General features: G+C 56.1%; 1 protein-coding gene across 1 annotated transcript; it reads right to left on the reverse strand.

The window, feature by feature from the left end:
- Window positions 1-3,723: 3,723 nt before the first annotated feature.
- Window positions 3,724-25,720, reverse strand: LOC119096498 (beta-arrestin-1). The gene is made up of 4 exons (XM_037219409.1): window positions 25,699-25,720; window positions 24,181-24,262; window positions 3,934-4,154; window positions 3,724-3,731 (listed from the first exon to the last, which is right to left on the reverse strand). Exons 1-4 carry the CDS (start codon window positions 25,718-25,720, stop codon window positions 3,724-3,726), a joined length of 333 nt encoding a protein of 110 aa, XP_037075304.1.

Consider the following 25,720-nt stretch of genomic DNA (forward strand, 5'->3'; position numbering starts at 1 on the left):
GCGAGCGAGCCTTCCGGCAGTAGCATCAACATCCCGCCACGTGCTACCCGAGTTAGTTGGAGTGATGAGCCCCCATCTGGGGACAACGGAACAGCCCAGGAATTAAATGGACAGAGAGCGTGCCTGGAGATTTACACGGAAGTTTGCCGCGAAACAGAAACCTCCCGCACCAGCGACAAAAATCACTGAGAACTTCGCCATCACGTCACCCAAAACAAACAAAACACCGAAAGGTTTTCACCTCGACAGACCCTGGTAAATGCCGAATCAGTAACGGTACCGTCAGACATCGGCCTAGTTACTAGTTTTCGTTCCTGACTCCACTGGGTCCTTGAACAAACAAAACCCCCGACTCTGGTTCCCAGCGGTTCCTCTAACAAAACAAAACCCTGGTTCCGCTGGTTTTATCGACAAACCGAGATCCTGGACTTGATTCTTTTCTTAGTTGTGACAGGCACTCCAAGACACTCCAAAGCACCACGCATACTCGTGATTCGGGAAGGCTTGTTTGCGCCCGTGCTCTGGCACAAATCGGCGTCCGTCCTGCCATTATCTCTATCACCCATTTTTCCACCAATGGACGGGGGCTGGGATTCCACACAATCAGTTTTGTACATGTACCTGGCCCCGTTCGTAAACTATAAAAAAGATGAACGCCGTCTTAAGACACGACATTAGACTGTACTCACTAACACAGGCTTCTTTAGATTAAATCAGCGTTTTCCCAACCATGACTGAAAACTAGCAAGTTGTAACCTACCATTGCAAAGCGCTTGAGGATCTCACTAACATCGATATGAATCGTTTTCAATCGTGCAAGCAACCGGAAATGAGATCTGTTTCCGCGCACGAGGACTTCTTTTCCGGCCAGACCTGAATCTGACAGGCACGGCCATCAAACCGGAACGAGCACTCCGGGCAGGGTTCCAGCACGGCGGGGAAGCTGGCACGATCAAAGCTTTACAATTCCACGACCGCCATGATGGATCCGTCGTCTCTCTGACGACGGTCTTCCACAAACGTTTGTCCTTTTGACGCGAACATGACGACCACGCCATGGCGGTCAGTGCCAGCGACCATGCTCGGCTCGGCAGTGCCAGCGATCAGGCTCAGCAAATGACAGAGGGTCCACGGAGAAAGAAAGCAGGAAATGGGACAGAACAAAAGAACGGAACTGTGTGCTGGGGGTTGCAGCCAACTAAACTAAAGAGGAATTCTGCACGGACGGCTCGGATGGGATAATATTATGTGGACACAGTTGACCCACGATCCAAAGCAGAGTACGGGTGGTGGCACACCAGTTTGGTACAAGCGCCGGCCGCTAACATGATTCGTGGTGATAACGACGCTAGATACGTAGTTCATCCTTGGAAGTTTATGTGTGTCTTATTTTATCTGGCCTTGACGGTTACCACCTCGCCAGCTTACAGGTATGCACAGCCCTTCCGTTTGTAAGCGTACCCATTCAACACGTTATACGATTAAGGAAAGTCAGACCAGGGTACGTCCTACACTCTACACAACGTTTGGTATCCAGCTCTTGCAAACCTTGTACAGCTTATACCCAATCTCATTTTACGTCAGATGTCATGATTGATGCTTTTAGACCGCCAACGAAATCAGACTTCGGTCTTTCCAAGTCACGGCGGTGTCCGTACATTCACAGGATACCTGGTTCAAGTCCGAGCAGCCTGTCACTCGTATAACATTGACAGGGCGGCCAGCTGCCCGTATTCCGGGACGCGTCGCGATCCTGACAAAGCGCGACCTTGACTTACAACCTACATGCACAATCATTATATTGTCGCATAGCATTAAATCGGTTCCGTGGCATGACTTTAACGCGCGCTCGGGTGGGGTCAATTTGTCCACCTCCGAGAGAATTTTTTTCAAACGGCGCGGCGTAGCCACGCTAAACTTTGTACCACTGTGGCATTGAATAGCGGATCTTTTCGCATAGAAATCAGAGGTACTTCGTGAGACCGTCTTCATTGACAGGTCACAGTTAGGCCGTGGCTGTCAGCGAAGGCCATTTTTAGGGAATCGTTCATCTGATGCGACAATAGGGTGCTTGATGAAGCCATACATGTCTGAGATAGCTTCTTAGGCAATCAAACAATTGAATTTAGAATTGCAAACAAATTCCAATGACCTAAGGTCACGAATAAAGATAGACCGAGGTAAAACGAACCAGCTTTCTTACTCGAGAGCTTGTTTCGTGAGGTACATTCTGACGCTCATTTCAAATTTCTTAATAACAAGGACTGCGAGAGTCATGTTCCGTGGACTTATTAAAGGTCAGGATAGGTAACTGGCCTAAAATGACCCGGGTCAATATTTGTTTTAGGAACCTACTGCCTAGCGTAGTCCTTGCCGTCCTATCCACATACCAAAGCAGAAGCAATCCCGAAGGTTTTTGGTCACCTTAACTCCTTTCAGATAAAAGGTCATTGACCTTCAATGAAAACTAGCGACATTTTGCTCACAATAGCTATCTAGGTCCCAAAGCGGAGGCATGAGGAGATCTGGGAGCACCACTGGACACCAGTCTACAGTTTTACCTTGTTTGGCCTTAGCTGACACCAAAGTCATAATCTAGGAACCTCAAATTCAGACAAAAGTGAGGTTACTTGCAGGCCAACCTACCTTATGAATTTGGTGTGCCTGGGTCCCTCAGTTTTCGAGATCTCGGGAGTTAAATTGACCCCCTCCCAAACGACCGAAGGGTATTCAATCGGCCAGCCGGGTGCGTGTTATCATATTTTCAAAGCTTGACCGGACGTAAGCCTGAACTGAGGTGAATACACCGTACACACTTCAGGCGTTCCACTTTGGACTATGAACCCACTATTGCTTGAGTAAACCCGGCATCAGCTTGAATATCATACTGCGATCGCAACTTCGAATCAGATTTGGAACTGTCACTGGCATTCATATGTTCATTGCGAACCGTTTGATATCATAAGAGCATCCAGACATTAAAATTTGCAGCACGCATTGAACAAAACTAACTGCACAACAATACACCACTTTTACATCTAACGCCTCTTCAAATGAGATCGCAGCTCTTTGAACCGACATCTGATGTAATAGTACGGTTCAAAACAGTCGAGTCAGGTTCACAGAACATTTCGGCAAGTGCCTCAAACAGCTTGCCGACGGACAAAAGACGGGACGAGCACTGGGTTGGCTGGCTGAGTTTCGGTAGCGCAGTGGTGTAACTGCGACCTGAGCTCTGCCCAATGAGGTGGCGCTTAGTTACATGCCAATGGGGAAGCCTTTAGTCCAAATATGGGTTTAACTAGAATCAGCTGATCTAACCCCGTGGAGACGTAAAGCGCGCAAGAATAACACACTGGGATATCGTTGAAATGCAAAGCTATTGGGAAGGGGTTTGTGGCTAACGACATCACCACGATCACAATATCGACATGAGACCGGGGCCTGCACATTCCCCAGATAAACAGGCAATAGCGCACCGACCGTCGGTATGGGTTGCTATGTTGGAACCGATGAGTTGCTTGTAAACAAACGCACTTACTTCGCCTCTCGGGAGGGTAGGAAATGGGCTTGGATAGTGACGTCATAGGTAAGGATGGGCTTTGGTGGTGACGTCATAGGTAAGGAGTGGGCTTACCCCGAAGTAAGGAATGGCCCACATTGGCTCATGAACAACGGAGCTCAGAGGAGCGGAGTTTCATTTCACGCCATACCGGCCCCTTCCTACCCGCCTGAGACGAGAGGCAGGCGGCGCAATATAGCCTCCCCTGCCGAGTGCAACGTTCCAACGACAAAAACGCTGATCAGCTGGCTCGCTCCACTGGCGAGGGTGAGCTCGGTGCAGCACCACAGGTCCGCTGCGATGGCGGACGTACCTGAACACCGCGTGACGGGCGCCCCTGACCGCGCCGTCGACCCGGTCCCAGTACGCACCTGAGACGCGCACCTTCTTCATGGTTTTGCTCGAGTTGTTCTGCACGTGCACGTTGACGTTGATGGGTTCGCCGTGGTAGTAGATGTCTTTGTCAAGCGAGGCCTCCAGGTGCAGCTTGTTGGGCGACATCATGAACTCCTTGCTGGTCTCTACCGACGGCTGTTCGCCCGGCTTGGACGGCGCGTACATGATCTTGCGGATGGCTAACCGCACTGAGTTCCTGTAACAGCGGCGGACGGCGGTCGATCAGACGTTACGTCCCGCGGGGCACCTGGGGCGGCAAGCGCCGGCACGCGTCGACAGGTCAGCTGCCCACGCTAGCGGACGCCGCAGCTGTAGCCCCCGCTGTAGCCTCCGTTGCTCCTCTGACGCTGATCGGCGGCACACAATACAGCCGCAACGTACATCTCATATGTTGTGTTCCAGCATGTACATAACGTGTTTCAACAGAACACTAAAGCGGCGACTTTGTACGGCGAGGTCTTCCTCAGTTTTTTTTCTTGAGTTATTTTACCCTTCTACGTTACCCTCCTTATCTCACCTGCCAAATTTGGCCAAATAGATGACCTTATGTTCCTGTAAAATCGGAAGCGCTCCTGACGTCACCGCGACGTAAATATGACCTAAGTTTACGAGGTGAATGCATCTGCGTTTATATTGCGTTTAATGCATCATTTAATGCCGGGTGTACAGTACGATTACATAAGCACACTACGAAGTTATCATAACCAGTTTGTTGGATTACTTGAACTACGGTCCACATGTACGACAGTGCTCTTTGTGGCAACTATTTAAGTGAGCAAAGGTGGTCCAAGAACAACATTTTGATCGATTTACATTTCAAATATGCATAAAAGTGCGGAAATTCACGCCAGTACCAATTTCCCAACCGCGTGCGGCAGGGCTTGGTTGCATCATTTAATTTGTCCCGAAAAACCGGGGGAGTGCACTAAAACCTGCGGTGCCATGCACCAGAGGCGGGCCAGTCACCCCGCCTGCCGTCTGCCGGCGGCGGCCGGGGTCCGGCGCCGTCGGGCGGCTCCTGCCATCCACCAGCGGCCGTCCTCGCATGGCTGGGCAACACGAGCACCGCCAGAGGGCCGGCGGGCCTCAACGCTGAGTGGCCATCGACGCTCCGTGGCCGTCGGCACGGCCATGGCCGGCGGGCTTCCGCACTGAGTGGCCATCGGCGCGGCCGGGGCGGGACCCGTCAGCGACGGCCTGGCCGGCTGTCGACGACACCGGCTGCGGGGTCGGCGGGCGCGCGCGTCCGGTCACCCGGCGCGGCGATGCAGCGTCGCACGGGACCGCTGCGGACCGGCCCGGCGCCGGACCGCAGTGTGCGCTCGGGCCCGTGCCCGGGCTTCGGCTAGCGCGGCCGGGATCAGCGGGCTGTTCCGAGCGTGTGGCGCGCCCGGTGGGCCCAGACGGCCCGCCAGCGGCCGGCCTGCTGATCGGCTGCGTCACCCGACCACCGATGGAAGGCGGGTCTGAGTACGGCGGCGGCAGGCTAGCTCGGACGAGCACGCCCGTTGACCGAAGCGGCACGACCGGGGAAACCCACGCGTCAGGTACGACCTGCCAGATGTGACTCACGACGCCCGGACCGTCCCGCAGGTTCATCGTATGCCGAAGGGGACCAATTCTCCCGACTCCATGGTCCACTAGGCTGTCCATGCCGAGCTGTCACTGCTGGGGCTTCCGCGCGTCCTGACCGGAGCGGCCTGTCCTGAGAGCAGCAGACACCCAAGTCCCGCCAAGCGATGCATTCAAAATGGGCACGACCCGTAGCGTGGGTGGCTCCTGGAGGCTTGAACCAGAGCAGCCTCCACAGCACACCATTCGCGTCAGCCAAAGCCCGCCGGCGTCTGAGCCGACCGCTGAATCTCGGTGCCACCCGTCTGGGTCGACCGTCCCGCCGCGGGCGGGGACCGGGTCGAGCCAGACAGCATCGGCTTCGACGCCGGCCACCGACGCCGCCCAGGTGCGCGGGAGTTGCACGCCGACGCTGACGCTCCTCCGCGATTGCGCGCGCGGCACGCGGCCGGAGAGTTGGCTCGTTACCTGCGATAACGAGGCGCCGCCTGCGCCGTAGACGCCTCATCATCAGTGCGCTCGAGTGCGTGCTGGGCAGGGCACTGAGGCTGATCGCAGTGCCGGTAATGATCCCGGGAGGCATATAGCTGACCAGCTCGCCCAGAAAAACCGGAGACAACAGGCTTTTTGCGACTTCGTTTCCGCTTCATTCTCCATGCAGACGCGTTGCTCTATTTACAGGGATCACGCGAAAGGAAAACACAAAATAAAAACCGGCAGCGTGTACCTTTACCGTGGTTCCAGAAGTAGCCAATCACACCAAGACGAGCTCCTGCAGCAGACCATTAACACTGACGTCATACAACAGAGGTGAAGCGCACTAGGTGGCAATTTTTCTAACTTGCTCAGAGTGCCGTATAAGATCAGGCCTCGGCCCCGTCAGCGGCGATCATTCACCTGTAGCCTGGGCGAAGAACGCTGCGACCCTATCGATTCCTTCGCTCAACGACAACGACATGCGACCGGCGGCCTCCTGGCCTCGCATCGCGCAATCACCGGGATGTCGGCCCGATGCTGGAGCGCCTCTCGAGTGAGCGGTCAGGACGGCGCGCCGCCGGCGCCAGGCCGGCCCGCAGCTGGACTCGCCGTGCCCTTCCTTGGATCTCAGGCCCGGGCGGCTGCGGCCAATCTGTCCCGGCAGAGCACCGCCCAGCGGGCCATCTCGAGTTGTAATCCCCTGCGGACTCTTTGTCGGCGGTTGCAACAGGGCTCGGCGCGGGGCGGCCGCCGCCGACGCTGGCCACCGAGCGGTGAAGCTCATTGGCGCGTGGAGTGAAGTCAACCCGGACACCCGAGTTTCCAGCGACGGCGACGCTCGCGAACGCGTGCGGCTGGGTGCTGGTGATACGAACCGCCGCACGAGGTGCACCGGTCTTTGGATCAGCAGGCAGGTGTAACCGACACTCCACAGCCTTTGGGGCGACCGGCAGGCCTTCTGAGGCGTCACAGGTCGCTCGGACGCCGTGGAGTCAGAGCTCTGCTTTGGCAGCCCAACCGCGCCGGGCAGGGCAGGACAAGTCAAGGCAGGACAGGGCAGGGCAGGGCAGGGCAGGGCAGGACAGAGCAGGACAGGCAGGACAGAGCGGGGCAGGGCAGGGCAGAGCAAAGCAAAGCAGAGCAGGGCAGAGCAGGGCAGGGTAAGACAGGACAGGACAGGACAGGACAGGACAGGACAGGACAGGACAGGACAGGACAGGACAGGACAGGACAGGACAGGACAGGACAGGACAGGACAGGACAGGACAGGACAGGACAGGACAGGACAGGACAGGACAGGACAGGGCAGGACAACGGCAGGCGGCAGACGAGCCCGGAGCGGAGTCGGTAGATGCGTCCGTCCGGATGCCAGCTCAAAACATCCCGCAGCATCTCCACCTCCCAGGCAGCTTCTCACGAACAGCGCTGCTAAACTGTGATATGCTCTGATGCTGCTGGTGATGATAATTTGGGCTTTAGGGTGCACCCACAACCCTGGCCTTATGACGCCCATGTGCTCTGTTTTGAATAACGTCCCACACGACCTTTGGGTGGAACGACTCAATTGCCTCTCCCAATCGAACAGCATCCCGGATAAATCCTCTTTAGCCTCACTAACAACTACCGGCAGCTGAAAAGCTATATCGATGAGATCCCCTGCATGACCAGTCATGATATGGCCGTGACACGTGACCTGGGCTGGACCGTGACACGTGACCTGTGGTTGGACCGTGACACGTGACCTGGCCGCCGGACCGTGACACGTGACCTGACGGCCCGATCGAGACACGTGAACTGGCGCTGAACCACATCACTTGACCTACGCCCGATTCCTCATTGACTGACGACCCAAGTTTCGCGCCTGGGGGTGGCGTCGCAGACAGACGCCAATGAAGGACACCTTTAATTGCAAATATGGCCACCAGCAGAATCAGCTGATTCAACCCCATAGAGAAATAAAGCGCGCAAGAATGGCGCGCTTGGATATCATTGGAATGCAAAGCTACTGACAAGCGGTCTAAGGCTAACGACATCATTGTGGTCACACTATCCACATGGCACCGAGGCCTGTTTATTCGCCAGACAAACAAGACTAGGAAAAGCGCACCGACCGCGGCTATGCGTTGCTATGCCAACAGCAACGACCTACTTGCAAACAAACGCACTTACTTCGCCTCTCGGGCGAGCAGTGAATGGGACTGGGTCATGACGTCATATGTAAGGAATACTTTGCATCGCCAGTGAAGAGCATAGTCTTGCCGGCCGGACCGTGTAACGTGGCCCGGGGGCGGGGCGATCCGGACACTCGACCCTAGTTCCCGTCAGCCGCCGCTGTGATCGTGCTGGTATCCAGGAATACCCAGGTAATATCGGCCATGTCTCGCCGGCCCACTGGCAGCTGCCGCCGACAGGCTCCCTCGGGTCGTGCTTGCTCCACGTAGGGAACTGGTGTCCATCACACGGCTAACGCTGCACCCTATGCCTTGTCAAGGCGGGCGGAACCCGGTCTGAAGATTGCTCAGGGGACGCTGGAAGGATGGGCACCACGTACCAAAGGGCAGCGCAGACCCAAGGTTGAGTGAAGCAACTGGACCTGTTGGAATAACTGTTCAGATTATTGTCCTCGTCTGGTGTTTAAGTATGTTAACATGTGTACATACAGCACACCGGACGAGGACGAAAGGTCGAATAATTATTCCAACCGTGGCACCAATGCCTCATCTCGATCAATCCGTAAAACCACAGCTGGACCCCGATGTTTACCGATCTCCGTCATACAGCACACCGGACGAGAACGAAAGGTCAAATAATTACTCCAACCGTGGTACAAACGCCTCGCCTCAATCGTTCCGCAAAACCACAGCTGCGCCTCGTTGCTTACCGATCTCCGTAACGCGCCGAGTGGGGGCAACGCCGTCATGAACGGCGAGTTCGGTCCAACGATGTGGGGCGGCGGAGGTCATTCCAAGGGCACTCCAGCTGATGGCTCTTTCAGAGCTCTCGCAGATAACGGAAAGTGATCCCGGGAGAAGTTCCGCAGACAAAGAGCGCATCAGGCGGTCTGAATGGAGAGCCTGAACCAGGCCATGGACTCCACACTCCTCCAGCCTAGCTGCACGTCAGCGTCGCCACACCATGCCGTTGCTTACAGCACAACTGCGTTCGTACACTAGCTTTGCACGCCACATTCGACAATTGTTGGGCACATTGTGTGCAAAGGTGTGCGCGCCTGGACGGGGTCGGGGTATAGGCGCTGGATTTACGATTAAATCACACACACGCAATAACGAACCGTCGACCGCAATCAACTGAAGTCTGAGCATGAGCAGTGCGGTACTGAACCAGCCGATACGTCCGCTGGTAATGACGTAATGGCTACGCCTTCCTCCATAATCAATACCACCGCCTCGGTCCCGTCCACGCCAATACAGCTCGTCAAAACGCAAGCTCAGGTGGGCGTCGGCTGCGATGTCGAAGCGGGTCGCAGCTGCTGCACGTTCGCTGCAGGCCGGGCGGCCCCCATAAGCGGGCGGGCGGGCCTACCGCGTGGCAGGATCAGCGGGCCCGCTCGCCGCCGAGGGCCGGCCGGACCAGCAGACCCCGCTAGCCGCCGGGCGCCGGCCGGACCAGCGGCCCGGACCAGCGAGCCCAACCAGCGGGCCCCGCTCGTCACCGAGGCGCGGAGCCCCGGCGGCTGCCGCGTACGGGCGGCGGACGGGCGCGACAGGGGTCGGCAGGATCGTCCCGCCCGGACAGCACGACAGAGCACGACGAGCTACTCCGACCCCCGGGGCGGCCTGAACTGACGGCGCCGCGCTCGAGGCGCCGAGACTTGACACCGCCGGTCTCCAGCCAGCGCGCGCTCAGTCGGCTCAGTTCCAGACGCCGGGCGTCGGGTTCTGACGTCCCGCTCTGTCACACCGCGTGGAGGCGCGCAATACGCGCGTCATTCTGACCCTCGCTCCCAGGATCCCCCTGGATTAACCCACGCTGTGGCAGGCCTGTCGACTTATCAGCGGTGTCGATACGCTAGTCGCAACGCGCGTCACTGAGCGGCGGCACAGCTCGCCGCTCACCCCAGGACCTCGCCGCCGCGGCGTGGCGGCGCCGGCGGGGCTCGACCGGGCTTCTTCGGAGCCCAGGGAGACATTCTCTCGTCTCTCGTCTTTGTCGCTCTCTTGAAAGGCCGAAATGTTCGGCCCTCCACTGGCCGCGTACCACCAGCTGACAGAATGCGGCTATTTGTTGCTATTCTCACTTCTATTCAAGCCCACTTGTCGACGGCTTAGGTCAACACGGTTGATTTAAATCCGATTCAAAATCACACGAACTCTCAATGAATCAATTCAACTTTGATTCAACGAAAACTCGTTCACCACCAGATTTGACTACGGCTCCAACTTGAATCAAGCACGAAGATGAGTGAGAGGAACATTTTCGCATACTAAGTGTCCAAAATGACAGTGGCGAATAGACGTCAAAGGCTGCACGAAAGCTGATAATTTACACGCATAGCAACTGATAACTTAATTTAAGACGCATTGACATGTAACAACTCTTGGTGGCGCAAAATCCCACGTCGGTCATCAGTTGGAGGGATTTAAACATACGGCGCTGTAAGAAAGGTCGGGAAGGTGGGCTACACATTCGGCAAGCATGGTGCGGCTTGCAAATTGATATTACAATAAAATTTAAAATATTGTGACACATTTAGACCACAATGTTTTCCCGATAGGATACAAAGCCAGCAAGTCTGGTCCAACTAAGTTAACCGAACCCCATGTTAAAAAATTGGTACTGTCAAATGTTTGTCATGTTGCAGCCGATGGCCCACCTGGCGTGCCTCGCACGGCGCGTCCTCCATACTGATCACGCGTCGTCAAACATGACCCCCACTGGGCTACAGGAACAGCCTGGACGTCCGCTGTGGCTGAAACAGGGGCGTCCTGGCCGGCGCGCCGACGCAGCCCGGCCGCCGAACACAAGCGGCGCGGCTGGCGTCGGACTGATGGAGCGGCTGGCGTCGGCCTGATGGAGCGGCTGGCGTCGGCCTGATGAGCGGCCGGCGTCGGCCTGATGGAGCGGCTGGCGTCGGTCTGATGGAGCGGCCGGCATTGGCCTGATGGAGCGGCCAGCGTCGGCCTGATGGAACGGCTAGCATCGGCCTGATGAAGCGGCCGGCGTCGGCCTGATGGAACGGCTGGCATTGGCCTGATGAAGCGACCGGCGTCGGCCTGATGGAGCAGCCGGCGTCGGCCTGATGGGGCGGTCGGCGTCGGACTGATGGAGCGGCCGGCGTCGGCCTGATGGAGCGGCCGGCGTCGGCCTGATGGAGCGGCCGGCGTCGGCCTGATGGAACGGCTGGCATTGGCCTGATGAAGCGGCCGGCGTCGGCCTGATGGAAAGGCTGGCACTGGCCTGATGGAGCGATCGGCGTCGGCCTGATGGAGCGGCCCGCGTCGGCCTGATGGGGCGGTCGGCGTCGGACTGATGGAGCGGCCAGTGTCGGTCTGATGGAGCGGCTGGCGTCGGCCTGATGGAGCGGTCGGCGTCGGCCTGATGGAGCGGCTGGCGTCAGCCTGATGGAACGGCTGGCATTGGCCTGATGGAGCGGCCAGCGTCGGCCTGATGGAGCAGCCGGCGTCGGCCTGATGGGACGGTCGGCGTCGGACTGATGGAGCGGCCGGCGTCGGCCTGATGGAGCGGCCGGCGTCGGCCTGATGGAGCGGCCGGCGTCGGCCTGATGGAGCGGCCGGCGTCGGCCTGATGGAACGGCTGGCATTGGCCTGATGAAGCGGCCGGCGTCGGCCTGATGGAACGGCTGGCACTGGCCTGATGGAGCGACCGGCGTCGGCCTGATGGAGCGGCCCGCGTCGGCCTGATGGAGCGGCCGGTGTCGGCCTGATGGAACGGCTGGCGTCGGCCTGATGGAGCGGCCAGTGTCGGCCTGATGGAGCGGCTGGCGTCGGCCTGATGGAGCGGCCGGCGTCGGCCTGATGGAGCGGCTGGCGTCAGCCTGATGGAGCGGCCGATGTCAGCCATCTCGTCAGGCCGCTTAGCGCCCGGCCATTTCCCATGTTATCATCAGGAAGGCCGGCGACCGCCGTCCGGACGCTGCCGCCCAAGAGCGGCGTGTCCAGCCGAACACAGCGGGGGAGGGGAGGGGCGTTGCCGTCGCCCGTGACGCCGAACGAAATTCACACTGTTTGCCCACCATGATCAGTGCCATTGCCTTGGTGTTTTGGAGGCGGACGGTCACCACGGCTGACGTCTCTGGTCGGTGTCCGACTGGGTGCGCTGTTACCTACACAAAAACGCGGCTCAGAGGCGCCACGGCTTGGTTGCATGACGAGCCGGTTCGGAGGGCGGCGGGCTGGCGGGCTGGCGGGTGGCGGGCTGGCGGGCTGGCGGTCGCGGCGCCGCCAGTCGGCGCTGTCGCTGCCACCCGGTGGAGGACCAGTCCGTGTCCGTGACGCACGCCACGAGGCCTCGGACAGGAGGGCAACACGTGCACCTGTACAGAATCGTGAGTTCCGCGCACAGGACAGGCCGTGCGCCCGACAACTGTCTGTCCTCCGTCAGCCGTATCATCGGCTGCCAGATGGGGCGTTTTTAACGTTGCGAACAAATTTCGTCCTGCGCATTTTTTGAAGTTGTAAATTGAGAGCCTTCTGAATTGCATCCGGGATAATAGTACGATCCCGTTACTGAAACGACAGATCATGGATACGTTTCCCTTTGTGACGCTTCGGACGGAACTCCACATTTCAACACTTCAGACTTCTGAAAAACCGCAGTCACCATGACTATATAACCACCAGAAGCCATGATTGCATTATTTCGAACGAACACACACACCACGCGGTGGTGAATGGTGGTGAATGGACGAATAGACGACCGCCGTCGCGACTATTCGCCCGACAGAAAAACATGAAATGTTACCAAAATGTTGAAATAATGAAGCGGCACAGACGGATAAGAAATTCCAATGTGTTCGGCGAGGCTGTGTCATGTCCGAGTCGTTCCTTGTAAATAATTAAGGCCACGCCCTCCCGCCACTTCGCCCGCCCGAGGCAGTTTATCATGTGCAGAACCCGCAGACCACGGCGAGTTCATGCAACATTGCAAGCCCCAGCTAAGTGAGGAAGTTTTTAGCAGTTCTTTACGAATGTGCCGCATCTGAAATTTTGAACCGCTTTGAAAGCTTTTGCTTTCATCCAATCTTGCTCCGTTACGTAATTATTATGTGCATTGGCCAAAGGATATCTGGGATAGTATCTATAAGCAAACAGCCTTGATACCAGGAATCATTACGCAGGGCGTAAAAAAGTGACAACAACATCGACTTATGGGAAATTTTAGACCCCCTTTGTAACTGGACTGGGATACGATTCACTGCGCCGCATGAGGGCACCGCCTGGCCCTCGACCTCATCCGTCCTGGTGACGTCACCGGTGACTCCAACCGAACAGGTCAGTGCGCAGGTCTCGACTGGATGAGGAGCTTAACATTCGTGTGGCAGCAGCGAACTGAGCCACGAGTTCCATTCCGTCTGCCGGTGACGGAGATGCGGCGACGACTTCTGGCGGGAAGGGCCCTTACATTGCAGACGACGCCTGGGTGCTTACCGAAATCAGCCCTCCGACAACGGCAACCGGAACGAAGCGGTGACACTGCTCGAAATGGACTCTGGTGACGTCCAAAGCGCACATTTCATCCTGCTGCTCAAAGGGCGAGTGTCGAGTCGAGGCCATTAACAAGCACGCCGGCAATCTTCTGAGAGTAAATAGCTGTACCACGGTTCAGACCTGACGATAAATCCCCTTCTGTTTATAGGAGGGCTAAAAATGACTGATAGCGCGAACATTTCGAACAGCTGCATGCGCTTGTGCTTACGAATCAACAAGAAACGTAAGAGGCGATCCAGTGAGGACCAAAAACAGCTGGTTCCGTGGACCAAGTTGCCTTTAAACGTATTTCAGTCCGCAAACCGTCAACATAATATCGTGCTTGGCAGCCAGAACCTCAAAGCTAGGGCCGTCTCATCAGTCGATCATCGAGTAGAACCGCACGCTTCGGCATGATGAGACACCATTTGCTGCCACGTCACATAAGCCCTCAAAATGTCATGAAACAAGTCTGACACCACCGTGGAAACATCATAAGCGGCACCTGTATCGATGAGAGACAGCGGAAAAATGGATCGGGCACCGTCCTTCCGAGCGAGCTGACGCTGGATGGCGGCCTTGCGTTTCACATACATGGCGAGTCTCCCCCATTCCGCGAGGAAGGCTGCTCAGCTCAGCGTTCCTGCCCCTGCGTCCCTCCGCGCTCCAGCGCAAAACATCAGCAGCAGCCATCTTCCAGTGACGTGAGCAGCACGGCTTGGTTCGAACCGACTGGTTCTTTCCCAGCTCTCGCTGGCATCGGCCCCAGCGAGCATGCTGCATGACACTCGGCTCTGCATCACTGGCGCCAGGCTGTTTTGGATACCAACAGAAGTGGTGCCTCCATGATAAAAAGCTAACACTACTGGTTCTGTTTTTTTTTAACGTAACGGCCTAAAGAAGAGGTTCTTTCTATTTGAAACCTGTAAGATGACAACACAATTGTTGAACATTTTTTGGCCGAAGCGCATGCCAGAAAGTACAGGTTCGGCGCATACTTGATGGACCCATCACATCACCCATCAGGTTCAGCGCATATCTGATGTCATCGCTTATATGGTGAGTGAAATTCACGTTTCCTAGATGACAATATTTCGACAAAGCTATCGACTATCGCTGCATTTTCCCCGATACGGCCCAAAGACCTGGAAATACCATGGGAGATAGGAGAAGGAGGTCACGACTGGCGAAATGTCCGACGTGGTGCCGGGTACGAGCCGTGTGCTGTGACAGTGGTCCACACAGCAATGCCCTTCGCACGCTTCATCACATCATGAAGCGATAGCCGATTCAGCGGGCGTGACCTGTCACATTTCAAATGAGGCAATGCCTAGTCACATGCATAAAATGCATCGCCGGATGTTGAATTTCACTCCCGCGGTGGAAAGGATGCGAAGGCGCCGAGACGCGTGAACAATTCAAGGAAACTGCACTGCTTGCAGATTGTTCTGGATGACTTGTGGATATAAAAAGCGTGCAGACCAGGAGAACCGAAAACTAGCTTTATATGGCCGCCATGACATTTATTTTCCAATTAGTTAAGGTTCCATGTATTGAGAGCGGACGAAGTCGTCCGCCTGCAGCGGCGACCGGCGGACTTGCCTCACCGGCAAAAGTCGCCTGATACGCGCCCGGATGCCCGACTGAACACCTTTCCCTCGGGTGCCAGGTTCAGTCTAATCCCCCCAGATCCAAAAAAAGTAGGAGAGGTAGAGACACTAAATTTACAGGCTGGATTGGCCTGTATGTGAACTCAGCAGTCCAAATCTGAGGTTCCTGGGTGATGTCCTTCAGGTAAAACACGGTCAAATAAGGTCAAAGTCCACATCAATATCCAGTTTAAGCAAAAGGTAACTGGTGTTCATTTAAGGTCAGCGAAATTCTAAACGCTTCAGGAAGTCATGGTGATTAAAATTCTACAAGATCATTCCGATTTTTGCATCTGAATAAGCGTCAAGGATTACGCCAGGCAGTATGATCTTAAAAACAAAACGATGACCTGGGTCATTTGACGTCAGTGGTCTACTTTGACCTTAAAGAAGTGCACAGAAGATGTCTGTTGACGCTTCTATTATCAATATATTCGAAATGAGCACCAGAAACTACCCCACGCAACAACACCTAAGTAAAAAAGCTTGTTGGTTTTGATATTGGTCTGACCCTCAAACCTGGCTCTATGCCTATAGAATTTGTTCTGCAACCCCAAATTCAACTGTTGTATTGCCTAACAATTTATCTCAGGGATGTGCTTCTGCGTCTATCACTCCGTTGTCACATCATATTGAAAGAGTCCTAGAAATGCCCCTAGTTGATAGCCGATTGACAAAATGACCGATTTTTGTACGCATTATGTGTCCGAACTTTAAGCCTATCCAGTCTAGGCTCTCGAATGGTGACCCTCCTGTCATGCGGGCTTACAAAACGCCTCCCACGGACGCTATTGGAACCGCTCTCAAATCGAAATAATGGAACCCACCACAAACTTGGACAACTACCCACAAAAAAGTTCATCAGAGGTCGGGGCCACTCGCAAGTTCGAAGACCAAGCTTTAGGGTCGCCTTTCATAGGCTAACAACCTCACAGGAGCCTTACTGAGCGCGGACAGAATATATTGACCGAAACGGGACAGTTAAGGCATCCAGAGGAAACCCAACTGCTGAAAACTCCGCGCAAATGAGAACTGAGGGCGCACTCAGCGGTACGTGACGTCATCACTGAGCAGGCCAATGACAGGCCACCTTCAGACCGCACGTTAGCACGTAAATCCCGTCACACGAAACAGCGTCTGAGAGAAAGAAGCTCAAAGCAAATCAAGTATCATTCACGGGACACCGATAATGACATCCGCCCAGCGCTGCCTCAACCGACGCAGCAGTTCCAATCGGTGCAGCGATCAATGGAATAATCCTGTCCAGTCCCGGATCTCCAGCGGGCTGAGGCTAGTGCCCCTGACCGGGCTGAGGCTGGGCGGCTACTTCAGTTCAAAGCCACAAAAAAGTGGAACGCTCTCTTTAATGTGTGCATTTCTTTCACATCTGCTTCGCTAACAAAGTAGCATGAATGCAATATTCCTTAGACATTTCGGCGAGGCGTGAGTTGCCTGGTGGTTTTATAGCATAACTGACAAAAAAAACACCACAAAATAAAGGATGCGACGCTATAGGCGCGACCACAAAGACGAGAACGTATACAAAGGCTAGCTGTATTACGAATAACAACTATACATGCATGCGTGGACGAATGGACATCGCACAGCAGACCCGATATTCCACATGCACTGCCAAGCAAAACGGCATGGAAATCCAGGCACTCGTGACTCAGCAGCAATATCAGGACAGCAACAAATCGCAAGTGTTTGGGGTATTATAACGTCCAATGCTTTCTCAAAGTGCCTTCTTCGGGAACTCGTGGCTTCGCTTGAATTCTTCCACAGGGACATAGCTCCGGCGCACCTATAAACTCAATGGGACAAATGGAAAACACCATCCCAATCTCAACCAGTGACATCCCCGGAACCCGCGACGGTGCGTCTCACGACCCCGAGACCCACGACCCCGAGACCCCACGATTGGTCAGCAACGTATTGACCTCTGTGCTGCCGCCGCACCGCGCCGCCTCAACGCGCGACGCACGGCCGCCAGTCGGGCGTACAACCCCGACACGACCGGCAGGTCGGCCGGACAGCGCGCGCTCCGAAAGCAACCACTGACGCCGGCGCCGCGAGCGACGTTTGATCTGGCCCGCTGCGTTTTAAGATCGACCGGGGCGGCGGTGGGAGCGGGGAGGCAGCGACGGGAGCGGGGAGAGGGGTCAGACCACCCCACCATCAGGCGAGGATCCGCCAGCTCGACAGCGTGTCTCCGCCGATGCCGTACCCCCGGATCCCCGGCTAATGCAGCAGTAATTTCCGGCCCACCAATCGCGTCCCACTTATTTAGGTGATTAGTCCACCGGGGGAGAGGGTTACGTACCTGCGCGGTGCAGGCAAGGGAAGGCGGCAGCTCGATTTGATCGACCGGCAGCGTGGCCTAACATGAGGCCATGCCCGCCATGACCTAGCATGAGGTCATGCCCGCCATGACCTGACATGAGGTTACGCCTGCCATGGCCTAATATGAGATCACGCTCGCCATGGCCTAATATGAGACCACGCCCGCCGTGGCCTAACGTGAGGCCACGCCCGCCTTGACCGTCAGCATAATCGTTAGTTAGCACTGCAGCGTGATTTAACGAGCGCCTCCTGGTGTATATACATATATATATATATATATATATATATATATATATATATATATATATATATGTATGTATATGTATATATATATATATGTATATATATGTATATATATATATATATATATATATATATATATATATACATGTACGTATGTATGGCAGGGTTCATCTGGCGGCGCCGGGCGCGCGCCGCAGGAGGTCCTCCCCATAATCGGCCCGTGCGCCAGCCCGGTGACGGCGCTGATTGGAGGGCGCAGGGGCACACCCAGCAGCGTCGCCAGAGCGATCATATATATATATATATATATATATATATATATATATATATATATATATATATATATATTTATATATTCGTTTAACCCTTGCACGCATGACGGATTAATTAGGAGAAGAGCGGGGAGCGGTGGGGTGTGGTGGCTGGGGCATCGCGCTCCACACCTGTTGGTCCTGGGCTCGAGTTCCTGCCACGCCCCTGCCGCATCCCACATGGTAGCTCATTAAAGCATTCCGTCTTGAAATGACCATGGCGATCGTTCGTTGAGGCATAAAGCTCCGGTCAGTATTAACAGAACCAGTCCAGGTCGCGGACCTAAATAATTGCCGGTTCCCGAACAAAACGTCTGCTATTGCCCAATCGCATCTACCCAGGCCGACGGGTAGCGGCTACACGCGTCTCGCCTTTGACCACGCCCATTTTCCCCAGCCGCCGCCGCCGCCGCCGCCGCCGCCATCGTCCCCTCCCCCCCCCCCCCCCCCCTCCAACGGCGAGATCGAGTGGGTGTGGGCCAGCTCAGCTCGGACGGAGCACGGGCGCTCGTACCGCCATTCCGTCGCAGTACCTCTCCCCACTGCGCCGGGGGCGGTGTTCATCTGGCGGCGCCGGGCGCCCGCCGCAGGAGGTCCTCCCCATAATCGGCCCGTGCGCCAGCCCGGTGACGGCGCTGATTGGAGGGCGCAGGGGCGCACCCAGCAGCGGCGTCAGAGCGACCAATACATAGCCTCCACGAGGCCGGTTGTCTCGCTGGTGCTTGCCTCGCACTTAAGGTCTGCATGGATTGGGCTAAGCCCATGGGTACCGAGGCGCGTGGAATGTGTACCGGGCTGCGCGGGTTCAGATCTCGTGGAAGCAGCGGGTACGTCTACGGGCATTGGTGAAGTGTTTGAGAAACGCGTGAGACGTACTTAAATAAATGGCACATTATCTGTGCTGATAATCCTTTTCATCACTATTCGCTCCATTACACTAGCTTTGCAAATAAAATGCAAGAAAAGCGCACTAGGTAAAACGTTGCGCTAAACTTCTACCTAACGTAAAGCTTAATTCCTGTAAAGATGTAAATGGGAGGGACGCCAATGGGAGAGTAAAACAGGAAGGGAAAATGCAACGGTCACGCAAGACCCCAAACCCATAGGTAACGGGTGCAGTGCGTGAAGCAAATCGCACCCGTAGAGAACTCTGCCTCTAACCTATGTCAGCGTGCCGAGAGCCCTTACCCGCCGCTCGTTCTGGAGCCGTCCCTGGCGGGCGCGTCACACCCCGCCGAACGGTATCGACGACATAGGCCAGGCAGGCGTGCATCGAGGGTAGCACGCCACACCGGAGCGCAGGTCGCCTCCGGGGCGGACACCGATCCTGGGGGAACGCGCCACACCGTAGCCACGGCCGCCTCCGGAGCGACAGCCGCCTCCGGAGCGACGGTCGCCTCCGGGGCGGGCACCGATCCTAGGGCAGCGCGCCACACCGGAGCGCCGGCCGCCTCCGGGGCGGGCACCGATCCTAGGGCAGCGCGCCACACCGGAGCGCCGGTCGCCTCCGGGGCGGGCACCGGTCCTAGGGCAGCGCGCCACACCGGAGCGCCGGCCGCCTCCGGGGCAGACACTGATCCTGGGGCAGCGCGCCACTCCGGAGCGCCGGCCGCCTCCGGGGCAGACACCGATCTGAATGCCAATGGGCCGTGGTGGGATCGACGGCGCACGACGCAAAAGATGGGTAACATTTGGGCATTGATCAGTACGTTATCGACGGTGCATTCGTCTCTTACGCACGCAGATTTGCGCCGGGGAGGGGGGAGGGGGAGGGGGCAGGCGAAGGAGGAAGGTTCAACAGCGTCCAGAATGTGACTATTTTCAATGAAAGCTTTTAGGACCCTCAGCGTGAGACGGCACCATGATCCTTCCCAGTATACCACCACCGCTAAGGTCCTGAGTCTAACACACAGCCGCCATCGTTATTTGGGACCTAACAACCTACTCAGCGGCTGCGGCTATGTGGCGTCTGCTGCCCCTCATACTGACGGGAAGGTTGGGCAGCGCAGGTTATCGAAGCCCGTAGTGTCACGGACGCGCAGCTTGACCACGTTACTGGTGCACCCACAGACAACCGTGGACTATCGAGTTCAACCCGCCCTAGAAACACCATCTCCATCCCAACATAGCCCGTAGAAGTCCATCCCACTTCAACAGAGCACACCGTTTTTGCTCCCTTATTGAGACTGGCGAATCGTCCATTTCATACACACATAACATAAATAAACGTCTCCAAAGACGTCCTACTAAAGCCAAGACATGTTTCAGCTTTTACTGAAATTTCCCGCCGAGCCGATGTTTTCAGACCCTTTTAAGACCTCGATCCGCGGTGATCTAGAAAGCTTTCAGGTCCCAGCTGAATGGTGACTTGCAGGCTCTTTGAGAGCCCCGCAGCATTGGCAGCGAAGAAATTCGCACTGAGAGGTATGTGGATTAACTCTTCCAGATGAGGGGGCGGGGGAGGGGGGCTGACAGGCCCTACCGCTGAGGGCTTTCTTAATAACTTGGCAGTCACTGAATGTGGCGCGGTGATTTTTCAGTGGCTGCATTTATTACATTTCGGACCGTCCTACCACTTTGTCAGCACTTTTCCGAGTAAGCCATGACTCATGAGCCAGTTGTGAAGGTGGTGTCTGCTCGGTTTCGCGCAAAATCTGGATCACATTTCACTTGTCGGTCGTAGAGACATGTTTTTTTTTCCACAAATACAATCGACGTTGCGTCAGTGATGTCACTGCTGATCGTGTCTGGGAGAAGTTGGGGGTCAGATCATCAGGGGTCAAACTGGGTCAAACATGTCCAATTGTTTTATATCGGATTTATGGCGCATACACTCGCAAGCACACTTGTGCTCCATTCGATTCAGAATCAGGCTCGTGAGTTGCATTAAACTGAAGTGAATCGGCCCTTAATCTGAACCATCTAAAAAAGCCTTGACTCAGAAACAAGGATGACGCACTTATTTTCTCGCCATTCGACCCGGGGCCGAATCAAATGACAAATTCGGGCATCCAAATGTACAATGGTTCATATAAGGACGCTCCGGCTTGACAGGTAGCAACACTATCAAATCATTTTGCTTCCAACAAGATCCGCACACGCATTGCCAACGTAAGTGCACACCACAAACACGCCACTGGCGCAAGCAAGGCGGGCACTGGTCACAGCACACAGTATCTTTTAAATGTACCCATTTCCTGTGCACGATTCCAGTCTATATATTACACGTAAGGCAGTCAATCGCCTGTAGACTGCACGCAGAATTACACATTTCGCTAACGCCCAAGTTCGCCCCAATTAAGCGCAGGTTTGGCCCTTACTTGGTGTCGTGAGACCAAAGTGGGCAAAATTAATTTAAAAAGGTCAGGGGCAGCAAATACAGCGTTACTTGATACCGAGCTTCGCACCAACTGGCATCAAAATCTCATTTTAGATAAACTGCTTATCAAAGGTCACAAAGCAACTACTTTGGAGCACAAAACACGGGCAAGAATCCGAAAGCACCTTGATTGTGCCGAGGCAAGCTTCAAGTAAGGCAATTCTGATCTCACAAGACTAACGTTACTTCATCGAAAACCTGGACAATACTTGGGAAAACTAGCATGTGTTGTGTCCTCGGGCATAAAGAGAGCAATACAATAGTATGGGGTAAGGATGACACTTGAAGACTTCATTTCACATGGGACGTTTTATGGCACGGAGGATTCTATCTACCGCTTAGAAAGGACTGGTCGCTGACTGAGGTGGAAGGCACCACAAAATTTGCTGTGTGCTGCCAGGTCACTTGTAATTGGTGACTTTGGGCACTTCCAAAGCCTTTGAACTTGTTGCGCAAATGTCTGCGCAAATACACACGCACAAACGTGCGTACCGTTACGCTAATTCCATGCGAACGGTGCGTTTGGACGCACAGTCAAACCAACCCCACCAAAACAATTCAGACCTTGAAAGCCGTTCATGAAGGAAGTAATTGCCAACGGTAAGATGGTGTATAAGCTGGAAATGCACGCACAACCGAACGCGCCGTTTCGTTGCATGCATCACGCAGTGTTGAGAAGTTGTAAAACCAAAAGCCGACGTTTTTAATTAAAACCTATTTCGAGCGCGAGCCGGTCCCGACACGCGCCCAGAGCAGCTCGGTGTCAGTCACAGCCACGGCACCGCTGGAGACCGGGGGGGGGGGGGGGGGGGAGTGGGGGAGCGGCGCGTGCCGTCGGCCAGGTAGCGAGCCCGTTAAGACCGCAAATCGATCGGATCAGGGGGCGGCGCTCGCAGCGGCTGGGTCTCGCAGCGGGCGGCCGGCGGTCCGCGCGCCTGCCATGGACGACCGGCCACGGGCGGACGGACGGACGAACAGCGGACTCTGGATTGCGTGCACGTGCTGCACGTGCAACAGCCCGTGGCGTCGCTGATGGTGGAACGTGCGGGCGAGATCGCATGAAAATGATCGGAAATATCTCAACTATGGTGTGGTCAGCTCTACCTGTCATGCAAGCATTTCTTTTAAGCACCTCAGAAATGCAACATTCACTCCATACATCTGAACCGGAACTCTGCTTGCATCAACTGGCACAGGAGCACCACAAGGAACCGTGGAGTGGAGCGCAGGGTGTCTTTAGAGCTTTAGTAAATGGCCTCAGCGCGCTTTGAACTGAACCAACGACGTATTTCACTAAATTGCAGCACATGCAATCACGCGTGAGAGGCCCCTTGTGAGAACTACGCCTCCCCACATCTAAATCGTACACGCAAGTGTTCCTCCCCACGACAGTGCCGCGGTGCGTGTTCCTCCCCACGACAGTGCCGCGGTGCGTGTGCCTCCCCACGACAATCCCGCGGTGCAAGCACCGCCCACACACCGGCTGATGAGCCCGATCTGCTCCCCGTGCGACACGAGAGAGCCCATCAGAGCCAGGACTCGGTCTCCGGCTCCGTCCGGGGCTGGCGTTGATCCGACGAGAGGTCGTCTGGACGGCACGGACGTACCCGGTGGTTCGCGCAGCAAGCTACAGGCGGCAGCGAGAAGTCGGGGCTGGGCTCGGCTTATGGGTGAGGGGAGGGGGGGGGGAGAGAAGGAAGGGGGTTGCGACTGCTGGCATGACGGAGAGCTGGACCAAATACCCCGTGAGTTGGGAGGGTGGTGCCGCACGTTGTTTTATCACGGAATGCTACGCGATGAAAATACTTGGCCAATTTGGTTCATCGCATCATGGAAGCAGACCGAAAGTGGCAATATCAGAAGGCTTCTCTCTTCTTACTCACCACTTGGGAATAGCGGGCGGCAGTGCGACTGCGATGCCACATCCGTTCCGGGGTTTAAGATCAGCTGGAGAACAGTGCAGGCGGAGGAAGTGTGCCACGCCTGGTGCACATTCCGCATACAGCACCATGTCCCATACGAAACGGTGCCAACGAATCTGCCTCCCTTGTTGACTGATTTTCACGATAAGATGTGCATACCGCCCCCGTCACCAGAAGTTGTGCGTAAGGCAGACATGGAATGCCCTTGCCTATTCCATGAGGTGGACGCGACGGGATGGCCCTCATCACAAGAACTACAAACGGAAAACGAAGGGGTTCGCTTGGAACCGAAGTACCTAACAAATCGGACTGGAAAGGCTGCACGTATCTACGAAACTACTTGAAATCAGCCAATGAACCCCACACCAGAACTTCACTCGTCAGCTGATCAACCGCTCCCAGCGCCGTGGAGACCACACTCAACATCCGAGGTGGTCTGCCACAGCGCGAAAACACCGGAATGCACCACGTCGGTGGATGGGGGGGGGGGGGGACGCTCAGGGAGGCGCCCGGTTCATGCATGGGCAGCAGGAGCGCCCGGAGAAGTGCTTGGCTCCACAGAGAGCGCGAGCGGTGTGGAGGGGGAACGTGTCCAGAGGCGCACGGGGGCCGATCGCAGACGCGTCCCGGGGCGTCCAAGGGTGCGGGGGCGTGCTCACCTCTTGTGCGCCTTGTCATCGGAGTGGTCGCCCACGAACGTCTTCAGCTCGTAGTCGACGCCACATGGCTTGCCGGTGTCCCCTGCGGCAGACGGGGCGGCGGTCAGACGGAGCGGCGGTCAGACGGATCGACGATCAAGGGCGCGTCCTCAGGCCGCAGCAGCATCTGATCATGCATATGACAGACCAGACCAGACCAGACCAGACCTGGTCTGACCATACGCTCCGGCCCGACAGCACAAAGACCAGACCCCGCCAAGCCGTAAGACTCCCAGATCGAGGCTGCCCCGTTCAGGTCGTCCATGCGCGTTATGTGGCGAGGAGTACAATCACATCGTTCCGCAGAGCCGACATGCATGAAACATTCCGCAACGGAATCCATGGCATGTTTTGATCGCGCGTCGCGCCAGCTTGGAAATTAAAATGAAGTGCTAATTTCCAGTCCCGCTTTTAGGAAACTGCATGTGGTAAAACAGCTGGGAAATTGGGCCACCGTTTCATTCCGGCGCTAACGACCCCCCGCGGTCTAATTAAACTCAGGCGGCTCCCATTCCATGGTGACGGCAACAGAAAACAGGGCTGATAGTAGTTCGCCAGCGCCAGTCTCGACCCCGGAAATACGGGGAAGTGTCCGTGGAAATGCCTCATATCTCTTTAAAGTGGCTTAGCCCCGTGTGCACACACGGCCTCAAGGTTTACCAAACCACTCAATACTTGAAGGACATTATCTGACAATATCAAAAACAAATATCCAGCGATGCGATTTTTCCTCAGAGGGAAGCCTGGACTTTGCGTGCCTTTGCGTGACAGTGGTCATTGCATGCGACAAAGGTAACTGGCCCGACGCAGCCACTTAGATAAGCAATTAACGACCCAATCAACCTCTATCCGGCCACGCTGGCAGCACCCGCATACCGGCAGTCTATGAGACCACGACTTGGCACTGACTAGCCACCCTGAGCCGACCTGGTGTTTCGCTCGCCGACGCCGGCGCCAGTCCGGTCCGCATCTGCGGCGCTGGGTGGGGGAGCGACGCCGGCGCTGGTCAACAGACAGGTTACTGGGCTGGAGCTGCCACCCGACCCAGCCCGTGCCGTGCCGTGCCGTGCCGTGCCGTGCCGTGCCGTGCCGTGCCGTGCCGTGCCGTGCCGTGTCGTGTCGTGTCGTGTCGTGTCGTTTATCCCTGGTTTATGGTCCCGGCCCCCGGTCCCCGTCCCCAGCCGGGGCGGCTCACCAGTGCGCCCGGAGCATCTTGTCCGCTGAACGGGTTTGAATGGGGAGCACCGCTGCCGAAGAGCTGGAGCGACGCCGCACGCCACCGGAACGGACTAAAACTGGTGCACGCGAGCCGCGAGCGCACGCGCGGCGCGCACAACGCGTGACACCCGGACCGACACCGGTTTTGGACCGGGCTCATTCCCCGAAAAATCGGGCGACTGACAAGCCGCACATCAGTTACGGTTCGCCTGCCCCGTTACATAAGGCGTCCTCCCCGGTCCACGCCCCATGGCGGGGTACCGCGCTCCATGGAGCGGTTCAT

This window comes from Pollicipes pollicipes, unplaced genomic scaffold (assembly GCF_011947565.3).
Source record: "Pollicipes pollicipes isolate AB1234 unplaced genomic scaffold, Ppol_2.1 Scaffold_4295;HRSCAF=5057_pilon_pilon_pilon, whole genome shotgun sequence".
Taxonomy (NCBI): Eukaryota; Metazoa; Arthropoda; class Thecostraca; order Pollicipedomorpha; family Pollicipedidae; genus Pollicipes; species Pollicipes pollicipes.

What these genes read in the sequence shown, in the direction of transcription:
- LOC119096498 (XM_037219409.1), bottom strand. Translation starts at nt 25,720, where the DNA reads ATGAACCGCTCCATGGAGCGCG. An exon ending in GAACCGCTCCATGGAGCGCG is followed by an intron (nt 24,263 to 25,698) that starts GTACCCCGCCAT and finishes CGTCTGCCGCAG; the next exon opens with GGGACACCGGCAAGCCATGT. An exon ending in GATGACAAGGCGCACAAGAG is followed by an intron (nt 4,155 to 24,180) that starts GTGAGCACGCCC and finishes CCGCTGTTACAG; the next exon opens with GAACTCAGTGCGGTTAGCCA.